At 46.7% G+C, this 11,258-nt stretch overlaps 1 protein-coding gene across 1 annotated transcript; it reads left to right on the top strand.

Moving 5' to 3' along the window:
- Positions 1-2,059: 2,059 nt before the first annotated feature.
- Positions 2,060-11,016, top strand: AGTRAP (angiotensin II receptor associated protein). Its single transcript, XM_075520331.1, is given in 7 exon segments — positions 2,060-2,222; positions 7,494-7,528; positions 7,754-7,865; positions 8,461-8,659; positions 8,888-8,902; positions 8,905-8,922; positions 10,871-11,016. Coding segments are annotated over 7 exon segments (513 nt in total). The 5' UTR covers positions 2,060-2,195; the 3' UTR covers positions 10,978-11,016.
- Positions 11,017-11,258: the final 242 nt, after the last annotated feature.

Genomic DNA, 11,258 nt, shown 5'->3' with positions numbered 1-11,258 from the left:
AGGATGTAATAAGCAGGGCTGAATTAATTGCACGATACATTGATGAACAAAATGAAGTAAAGCGCTTTTACTGTACAAGGGGAAACGAATGCTTTGCATTAAACAGCAGTCACATCAATCCAAATTATGGCTCATGCTGCATAAATGATAATGAGACTGTCTCACTCAGACGGAGTGCTGAAAGGAGCAAAGACGCCCACATACTGCTGCATCTAAACAGTGCTTAGACTTAAACTGGGACAGTGGAATTCGTCTTTATAACAAACAGTTCTCCTTTGATAGATACCTGTCCTGGCAGAAGGGCATCCCTATTGCACTTTGCACCCAAACACTGAGCCAGCAATATGGCTATTCAAAGTGTCTCTTTATCTTCCCCCCCACCCCAGGTGTCACATCTTCTTTTTGTCATTTAGGGTCAAACCCAGTCCTTGATATTATTGGGACCACTAGCATTGACCCCATTTGATGCCACTACTTCTGTGAATAGAGGCAGGCTTTCCCTGCAAGACACAGAAATGGAAATGAAGTCACAGCTGATGTGGCACGTGGCTATAGATGAGTTATATTTCAATCTTTCATATGGTAAAGTGGCACATTCAGAGATTCCTGGGGGGGGGACTTTCGCAGCCTTTTTTTTTTTTTACTGCTGTTCTGAGCTATGCAGCCAGTCAGTTTTGTTCTGCTGCTTCCTCTGGTTAGCATTTTCTAGGTTGTTTCATTTTGGCATTCAATATTTTGCCTTGGGAGATCTTCAAGCGTGCTGCATATTAGCAGTCAATAGCACTCAGGGTGCAGTGAAGGACAAGCTACATAGGGCTACATTTCTGGCTTGTTTGAGAATGTCTGAGTGTAGGTTCAGCACTGCACAATTCTCATGCATAACCTTGCACTGCACTGCTTCAACTGGAAATGAGATTGAAGGATGACTCATACATTTCCACATTCAGCTTCTGCAATGAACTTCTGACTCCTTGCTCATCCCTTAGAGGCCCCATCTTTTCTGTAAGAATAAATGATGACAAGAAAGCAACTGACACAGTAAAACATTGTAGTCTTACACTGCAGACAGGTAAAGCATACACTGGGCATGGAAGGAAGGGTTAGAGAGGGGTCATCCTGACTTCTTGGTTCTGTTAGTTCACTTGCCACACTTGGGGAGAAGACTGCTATTAGGAACTGGACAGGAAATGGTAAGTTACAGCTGTACTGTGTGGGGTTGGGTTGATCACTTATCAACTTCCCTAGCTCTAAAATGGGAGAAGCTTTCTTTCAGAATGAGAGACGAGGACTTGTGATTTGTACCAGGCTTTTAGGCAAAGAGTTCAGTCATCTAGTTCTAGGGAAAAATCTAGGGCCAAAGGAAACAACTAAGTATCTGCCAGCCATTCTAGCTACATGGCTAGACACTCCGGTGCTTGACCACAAAGACCAACCTGAACTTGACTCGGTTATTATGTGATACAGCTGAGCACAGCTAGCGCCTTGCAATTGCTTTTTTATTGGTGTTTATCAAGCGTCTTTGTCACTTCTCACCTTTTTGCTACAGTACTGATGTGTGCACAAAAGCTTTCTGGAAGAAGACCTCCGGAAAGCTGCTAAGTCCTATACATGCATTAGCCTTCCTGGACTGTGACTACAGTCCACGTAGGCTGCCAAACCTTCCCTCAGCTGCATTACGTGTGTAAGCAGCAGGAAGAACCGTTTGGCTGGGTGTTTGGGGTCAACAAACTCATCCAGGTACACTTTTAACCTGCTGGTGGCTTTCTGTTTCGGAACCAGGTGCTGTGCAATACGCATCGGGTAGCAGAGTATCCAGACCATTTCCTCGTCTGGAACGCGGCCGTCTGACAAGAAATCACCACCTGCCACCCAGTCCACAACGGCACACCCCAGCACCACCGTGCATCACCCGGCGCGGCAGAGGGCACGGTTCAGGGCAGGGGCCGGGCCTCCCCGTCGCTCCCGACCCGACGCCGTGCCGGCAGGACGCACCGCGGCGGCGGGGCTCCGTGGGGCTGGGGCCGGCCGGGCGCGGAGGGACGCCCCCGTGGGGCGCGGCCCGGTGCTTGCCCGGCTCCCCCCGCCCCGCCGCCCTCCCCTGGGCGGCCCGGGGCCAGCCCGTGGCGGCGGCGGGGCCCGGCCCAGCTCCACGTGAGGCGGCCCCGCCGCCGGGAGTCACGGGGCGGGCGGGTGCCATGGAGCTGCCTGCCGTCAACCTCAAGGTAGGGGCCGCGGGGCCGAGCCGCTCCCGAGCTTCCCCGGCGGTGAGGGGGGGCCTCTCCGGCTGCCCCGTGGCCGGCCGCTCGGTCGGTCTCTGCGGGCTCCGAGAGAGCAGGCTGCCCGCCGCGGGGCCGGGGGCTGCGGGGCGCTGGCCGAGGCCCCGCCTGAGGAGCGGGAGGGCTGGGCGGGGGTTCCGCCGGGGCGGCAGCCTCTTCCTCGGCCGCGGCTCGGGGGAGGCGGCGGCGCGGGGCGGCCGGGACGCGACCCGGGGAGCGGGCGCTTGGCCCGGCCTGCCCTCGCCTCTCGCACGCTGGCCAGGTTTGCGCCTGGTCCAGGTCCTGGCTGAGGACCTGGTCAGGAGACGTGGAGGCCTCCGAGGAGGAGACTGGTGTTTCTAAACCGTTTTCATCACATGGGCAAATGTTGCAAAAGCTCTTGGTCATTAAGAGCGGCAGGCAATGACTTCAAGGTTCTCTCTTACTTCAGGGCAGTTGCTGAAGTGGCCAACGGCTGGGTTGGGGCGGCAGCTGGTTATTAACTTGTGTCCGTGGAGGTTTTCAGCTCAGCTGACCAGAGCTAATCCAGGATAAACACTACGCAAGATCCTGAGGAGGCAAACTTTTTGCTTGTCAGGCAAAATATCTTAGAAAGATGATCCCACTTGGGGTTATTATCTGGTAGATAATTGAAATTGCTTTTCTGTTGGGGGGGGGGCTTCAGTTGGAGGCTATTTGGTGAATATCTGGTAACCAGAGAAATGGGAAATAAGGGGCTTACCACAGTTACGTTACACTTTTCAGTTTGGGAAGAAGCACAGCCTTGCGGAGAAGCTGGAGGATGCTAAAATCACTTTTTTGCTTTTGATGTTGGTGTTTGATATGGAAGCCTTCCCTCATACCAGATGGGTGAAATTTTCCTCTTTTTTTTTTTTTCTCTTTTGTATTTTCAGATGTGTGTGCCTTTTTCCAGCTTCACTACTTTGTGTATCTTGTCTGGTATGGCAAGTTTCAGGTGCTTTCTTTGGTTAAAACTTTGCCCAGGGAATGAAAGCATCACTGATCGCACCAGGTTTTTTCTGCTATTGATTCATAAAGCTGAGTGGTGTCCTCAGAGCAGGCTGCCTACAGGCTGGGTGGGAGGGTAGTATTATCTCAGCTACCGTTATGAATTCAGCTTTGTACAGGAAGGCTTTTGTGTGGCTGTGCTAAATAAAGGCTTGGTGTTCATATGATGATGTTTCCCCCTCTTACTAGTTCACCAGGAAAAGCAGCTTTCCTTGTTAGAGGCAAGTAAGCAAATGGAGTTTTCAAGGCCTGGCATGTGGATTATATTACCTTCTGTAAACTAGCTGATACTTCGCTCTGACAAGTTTGGACTATTGTGTGATTCCCAGGGCACTAGGAAGATTACAAGATCTTGCCTTCTGCTTTGTTTTTTAACTTGGTTTGATTTTTTTTCCCCATGCTAAAACAACAGTGAAAAATAAGGATGTTTAATTAAAAAGTTTGCCAGCATTAAATACATGTTCTACCATGGGAGGTGGAGATAGGGGAGCCGAAAAACACAGACTTCTTGAATGAATGAGTCACCATAACAACACATCTAAAATGTTGCCTTTCTTCTCTGGTTTCAGACAACCGTTCCCAAATCTCTTCCTAGATAAGAGTGAGATTGTCCTGGGCAAACTGTTTTCAGCACTAAGAAATTCCTTGTTGTCAAGTCTGCTGGTACTGCTCTGGGGCTGAAGAGCTGGGGAATGGGGAGTTAATAATTGTACCTGCGTCTTTGTACTTTTCCTGAGTTAGGGCCTGCTTCCCTGAAACATATCACAAAGGTAGGAAAGATTCTTATTCAGAAAGGGACTGGAAATAACGTGTACTACTGCTATTCATTGGGATGATCTGCTTACAGTTTCTGTGAGATTAAAAAAGATGAGCCTCGTGATAGAAGCAGCTCGGAGAAAACTGCATGACTGAGCTGTGTTTGTGCCAGAACATAGCAATGTCTTAGCCTTGAGGTCTCTCTTTAAGCTACTTGCAGAGCTATTAAATCAATGTAGCAGGCCCTAGAGTGGATGAGGAACATGCTCATGAAACAGCATCTACCTGCTCAGCTCTAATAGTAATGCTCAGCAAAGCACGTGGGAAGCAGCATAACCATATTTTTGCAGTGAATGCTTGACACCTAGGATTATTGCAATAAATATGCAGAGCCTCGAAATACAAAATTTGAGTTTGATCAAGCCTGGACAATGCCCTACAATCCATGTGCCTGGGAACATACGTTTTGTACTTGGGCATTTTTAAATGCTAGGTCACAGAATCATAGAATAAGTTAGATTAAAAGAGACCTCTGTATGGCATCTAGTCCAACCTCCTGCTCAAAGCAAAGCTAACTTCAAAGTTAGATCAAATAGCTCAACTCAAAATTCAGCTGACTGTTAAAAATCTCTAAGGATAGAGCCACGACAACCCCATTGGATAGCCTGTTCCACTGCCTAACCACTCTCATTATTATCACTGTGTTATAATAATGAGGAGCGTGCCCACAGGTGGCCACTCAGATCTGTATTTTGGTTAGTATATCCTTGGGTGAATATGCCACTCAGAGTAGATGAGCTCACTCTCAAAAAAAAAAAAAAGTAAGTAAAATTTAAAAAGTTAGATACTACAAGAAAATAGTTGTAATTTAGAACCATGTAGTTTTTAACTTAGTCAAAATTCAGCCTTGTGCGAGGTTCTGTGCTGAAGCATGTTTAAAGGAATGAGTTCCTGTTCCAAAGAGTTTCCCATCTAACAAGACCAAGGCAGAACCAAGCTCTTCTTATGCTTGGCAATTAGTTCCATCACATGCTGGGATTTGCAGAGGAGCTAGGAATTCCCCTTAGCTCTCCCCAGTTTCCAATGGGATGCTTTTAATCGCATGGTCATCCTTCTGCCCAGAAGGGATGGAGACAAAGGTCCCACCTTTCTTATTTTCTGCTCTCAGCACTGGTTCAAGTCTTAGGAGTTATTTTCTCAAAAGAAGAAATGTATGCCTTTCTTAGGTACAGACGTAAGTCCTTGAACAGATGGAAAAAATTTGAATTCTTCTGCTGTCTCATCAGGAGACTGCCTGCAAATTACCTAATCTCACATAGTGACTGTAGCTTTAAAGAATGTTTTTCATTACCACTACATTTTCTATGTTAATGCATACCCAAGACCACCAGCTAATTCCATAGTGCCCTGAAGAACTGTCAGGTAAATTGGACTAATAACCAGGACAGGAATGCCTTGTTTTTATTTCAGCAGTCCCTCATACTATCAGCCCTAGTTTACCTGATTTTATGCTGATGACTAAGCTTGCTTCATAATTTAATAACTGCAATATTGATCTAGGCAGCTTTAAAAAAAAAAAGCCACCCTGCCTAATTATGTTAACTGGTGAGCCTTGAGGGGTCTTGCGGGTATGTAACATGCAATTAAATACTACCTAATTAAGAATTTCCCTGATGTTGTGATAGTCTCTTGAGTAAATGCTATTTGCATGTCTACATTCTTATCCAAGAACATCTTGTATTTTACTGATTAGCAGTTTCTGCCTGGTCTCCGTGGTACAATTGGGGAGAAGGGAAAGCAGGGGGTGGTGGTGAAGCACTTTGTAGGCTTTAATGAACAATTAAAAAACCTCATTAATAAAAATCTGTTTAAGCAGTGTTTGAAGTTATGACCAAGTCTAGGCTACTCATGGTGAATGCTCAGCAGACGTGCTAGGGTACTGCAGTGAAGCAAGAGCTCTGTCTTATCAGAAGACACATTGTGGTATCTTGGCAGAGCAGTATGAGCCACAGCAGATGCATCGCTCCTGTTGATTTCCTGGCTGTGCTTTGCTCGTGTCACAGCTTCCTTGGTTATTAACTTTCTTCTTGAGCAACTAGTTTTGTATTAAGTTAGAGCATAGATAGGCATTTTTAAGTCAGTGAACATAGCAGGATGTCAGTAGATCGTAAGGGGTTTTCTTAGTGTCTTAATGTTCCTATCTGCATACAGCTTTCCTGTGTCCACCAAGTAATTTAGACTTTTGCTACTTACTCATTTCCCAATGTTTGGGTGGTTTTGGTTTTGAGTTTTTTTGTGGGAGTATGTGGAGGGAGTGTGCTTCAGAGGGGTTTTGGTGGTTAGTTTGTTTTTTTTTTTATACCGAGGTCAGTATAAATGCTATTGGAGCCTTTCTCACACCTAGAAAAAAATGGAAGAGTGCCTGTTTCCCATAGATCCTCTGATATGTCCAGGCTTCAGCCTTTCTTTTATGAGGCTGCTGATAGAGCCTGTCTTCTATATTCTTGTTTTCACAAATGTTTAGAGAGTGAGTATGAGTGATCTCCCTTTGCTGAGACTGGCCAGCAGGCTCAAAAGCAAGTGAACATATGGATACATGTATAGAAAAAGACTGAAGTGGTATATTCTTGTTCTCATTTGCTGTCTTAATAAACATGTAGAGTATGTCTCCTTGGTTACAGAAATGTCAAGTGCTGGTGAAGAGAATCCTTGTGTCACTTGTTACAGTCAGATGCTTTCTTCTTGGATTTGTCCCCTTGAGCACAAGGATCAGGATCGTTAAGGACATTTGCAAAGTACAGAATCTGTGACAGCATTCTGTTATCGCTGCTTAGGGCACTGCCTGCGTTTGGGCCCTGGTGGTTTCACTAGGAATGGAAAGAGCTGTGTACTATGGCAGGATCGGGTTCTCGGGTTCCTAGAAGATGCCTTCAGGTCTGTTAATATTGCAGTGAGGTTGAACCACTGCTCTGAACAGACTGGAAGCAGGTAAAAGGGAGGATTTACTGAGGACTGGAGTGAAATTGCTGGGAGCTGCAGGCATGACTTTCCACGGACTTCTTGGTGATGGGATGCCAGATTGGTCATGTATAAACTGTGCTGGCATAGTGTGAATCAGATTGCCCAGCTTTCTGTACAAACTCTTCTGGAGTTCCAAAATCAATAACCCATTTAGAAAAGACTAAGTGGGCCCTGAATCAACTGTTGACAGAGATGACAACAATAATGAATGACTACAGTGTAGCACCACAGGAAATACTCAGCAACAGAAGCAGAGAAAAATGGTTTTGTGTCTTCACTGTCCCAGTTGCTGCACCAGCTTTCTGCGCTGGCTCATGGGTCCAGGGCACTCTTCCACCCATCCCTTGCAAACAAGATGGTGTCATTTCACGTCGATCCTCCTGCAGTTCTCCCAACTTGCTGACCTGTCTTCCTTTCTGTTTTTTTTCATAGGCCATCATTCTGGTACACTGGCTGCTCACAGTGTGGTGAGTGATTGGTAACTGGCCTGGCCTGGGTGAGAAGAGGGTATTCCTTCAAACTAGGAATGGGATGTTCTTGGGCAATCAGCACTCCCTGTTTGTGCCTGTCTTTGTGCAAGAAGATCCTAAATCTAAGAGTGAGGTGTTTGGATGGGAACAGGGATGAATGCAAACAGACTGTTGCAGGCTTACTGTGAATGTGGGTTGGGTTTTTTTTGTCTTGTTTGGCAGGGGATGCATGAATGGCATATTTCCAGCTTCCTATGCCTGGGGAAACTTCAGTGTCCTTGCCGTGGGGATCTGGGCCATCGTGCAGCGAGATTCCCTTGATGCCATCGTAATGGTGAGTGTGAGGGTATTTGCCTCCACTAGGCTGCTCAGGGAGAGGGTGGAGGGCAGAGACAGCTTCTTTGAGTTAGTGATGATTTTCAGCTGTTCCCAATACAGCAGTGAACAAGTCAAATTCCCTGTTTGGGTTGTTTTGTTTCGTGGTTTTTTTGGCTTTTTTTAAGAGAGCGTATAAATCTATAAGCACTGTAAACCATGGTGAGAAGCATTCACTGTCACTTATCTTGCATCTCAGAGGTGAGGCATATTTGATTCTTACTTTTTTTACCTGCTGTTGTGACTTGTAATGCCAGGGAGGACTTAAAGCATTTAATATGCTTGAGTTGGAGGGGCTTTATAAAACTCTTCTCTGAACATTAAAGAGATGTCGTGCGGTGTCTGACAGATGTGAAGAAAATACACGAAATACGAGATCATTCATTTAGGAATCTCTGTCTACCTGGGGCAGTGTCAAGGGTTAGCAATGTGTGATACTGGGGTGAAGGCATGCTTGTGTGGACACAGATCTCTCAGGAAATAGATGCTGTAACTGTGACTCCTCGTGGTTAATCCCCTATTCAGTTCACGTCCAATTCTCTCTCTGTTTCCAGTTCCTGACTGGCCTGCTGCTCACAGTCCTCACAGACATCATTCACATCTCTGTCTTCTACCCTCCAAACAACTATCTCAGTGATGAGAAGCGTTTCAGTATAGGCATGGCCATCTTCAGCCTCCTCCTCAAACCTGTGTCCTGCTATTTGGTGTATCGAATGTATCGGGAGCGTGGAGGAGAGTACACCTTTAACATAGGTAGGATGCTTCCTCTGCCTCCACATCAGTGTGGGCCACCTCCTCTGGTGTTAGGGAGACCACCTTGCACTTTGGACCTTTCAGCCTGAGCTCTCTGCAGCTGGATTCTGCCCCCCCTTTCCAGGGAGAGGGGGTGCTTGCTCTCTCTTGCTCATGTCTGTTCTCCCGTTTTGTGGTTCTGGTGTGTCCTAGGCCTTAAATTTACATTCTTCCTCTCTTCCCTTGCAGACCTGGAGTCCTCGTCTGCCATTTGGCCTACAATGGTATTGATACCACTGCTGTCTCTCTTATCCAATATAACCGAGAGGCTTTTCTTCTCTTCCTCCTCCTGCATTTGTGTGTGCTTGTTGGAAGCCTTTGGGTGTCCTTCTCTCTTTGCCAAGCCTTTCTTTTCCTTCTGGGGGGAAGTAGAGGCAGCATCCCCTCTAGGTGGATTATGCATGAGAGGGAAGGAAGCTGGATTTCTAACTCCATGCTTTCTCTGGGCCTCACGTGTCCTAGCTACTTTGATTGCTTTGGACCTCCATTTCCTCACCTGGAAAACGGGCCTGATGTTTACCTCGTGGGACTTTGCCTGGAGGCACTCATTTTTCTCCCAGTTGTACTTGCTAATGATAATGTGGCAGCCTTGCCAGAGAGAAGAGGCTGTGGCTGGATGTTCTGGGTCTCAGTCAGCTTTGCCAAGCATGCCTGGTGCTAGTCCATGCCGGGGCAGCTGCTAGGGATTGTTTGCTGTGTGTGAGTCCATCCCAGCAAAACCAGCAGCCTGGCACAGTTATCTTTTTGCCTTCTGAAGAAGGCTGTGCAGGACAAAGGATGGTATAACTGCATTACAGTGTTAGAAAGCTGTGACTTGGTACTGTCAAAGAAGATAATGCTTCCTGTGAAAAGAGGTGGATACCTGCAGAGGAGGAGAGACCATGAAAGGAAACCATGGCTTGGGGTGCTGTGTGCCATTTGCATCTCTCTGCTAGTGGAATGTGCATGTCTTCTCCATCAGCTACTTGTGCAAATGCCGGACAGATATGTCTTAACTGGGTCAGAAGGATTGTGAGTCAACTGCAGTGCCTTGCTGTGGGCCACGTTTGTGCCAATTTTTATTAGCTGCTCACTGTGCTTGTAACTGGGATTTGACATTTGTATCCCGTGGAAAGTGTAGGTATCGTTGAGGAGTTCATCCCTTTACTTAGAATTTGGGAGCACTTCTTTTCAACCACACTATCCCAACACAGGCATACTGTCTGAGAGTCTCCTCTCCGGCACAGGTTGGAATTCAGACAATTTGTAGTTTCATACCCTCTCCTGAACTCTTTCTCACAAGATTTTCAGTACAAATCGTGTGCTGTTGTTTTGTCAAATGTGGTTGACAAATTTCTTCTCTTGTTTTCCTGCTGTTTGGTGTTTTCCTTTTGAACCTCACAGTGTTGCATTTTTCCTGGTCTTCTCTGTCTCGTTTTCTTTCCACACAAAATCTCTTTTTGTTGCTTGGCAGCATCCTTGCTGCATAGAACAACCCTCTGATATGGTTTGGTGCCCACCTTTGATTCACATTGCTTTCTAGCCACAGCAGTTGCCTGGCCTATAGATAAAGTGCTTTCCATGCACATTCTCTGTCTGTCTCTCTCCTTTCCCTGCTTATCCCCTGGACAGTAACGTGATTTTGTACCGTTCTTGTACCACAGGCAAATTGTTCATACTGCAATTGGGGGCACTGCTGGATTCAAATTTAGGGCCATGGTGTGGCACACTTGAGGCGTAGCTGTGTTGTTGGGAAGAGTGGTTCATGGATGAATCATGCTCTTAAATTTATGCTGTCAGCTAGCCATGGTTTCTGCTGCTTCTGTTTTTGTCTGTTCATTTTTCCACTAGATCTCATAAACTCGATCTTGCTGAAATGTGCTATTATAGGAGCCTGTTATGCTGCTACGTAGTATTGCAGGTCTTAGTAGCCACGTGGCTGTGTGGAAAGCAAGAGAGCAGTTCTCAGGGAATGAAGAGCCATGTTCAAATGCATCTCAGTCATTTTGCCTTTGTTGGAAGGATGAGTTTTCTTACCTCCTGTCTGTGTAGTGAGGATTACAGAACACAAGTGCTGGGGAGCTGGTAGAGCAGCTAATGTGGTGTGCTCCTGAGCTGTTGGTTTCTCTTAGGGGATTCAGTTCTTGTGCTTTTGTTTTTTTCCCAAGCTTGTTCTCTTCGATCTCCATTCAGGTGTCGCCCGTGCAGGCCGGGATCGCAGCACCTATGAGCCAATTGATCAGCAGGATGCCCCTCCACAGTGGCCTGACTCAAGCAAGACAGCGCAGCAGCCGTACTGAGGCCCTTTCTGCAACGGAGAATGGACTCTTCCCTCGTCCAGTCTAGCCTTCTGCTCTTCCCATGTCCGTTCTGATGGAGCAAGAACTGCTACTAAGCAAATGGGAGAGGATCTGATTTTTCATTTCTTTTGCCTCCCTGAAGGTTAGGCAGATGGGTTCCTGCAGTAAGACCGGAAGATCTCTGAGATGTCATGTTAAACACTGTGACTCTTTGTAATCCCAATACTCTTCTTTCCTACCTCCCCCTAAATCCCTCCTCTGTATGTGTGAGTGGATGCACC

This window comes from Mycteria americana, chromosome 18, assembly GCF_035582795.1.
Source record: "Mycteria americana isolate JAX WOST 10 ecotype Jacksonville Zoo and Gardens chromosome 18, USCA_MyAme_1.0, whole genome shotgun sequence".
NCBI classification, from domain to species: domain Eukaryota; kingdom Metazoa; phylum Chordata; class Aves; order Ciconiiformes; family Ciconiidae; genus Mycteria; species Mycteria americana.
Note: the sequence above shows the minus strand (reverse complement) of the source record. Positions and strands in the feature narration are given on the sequence as shown.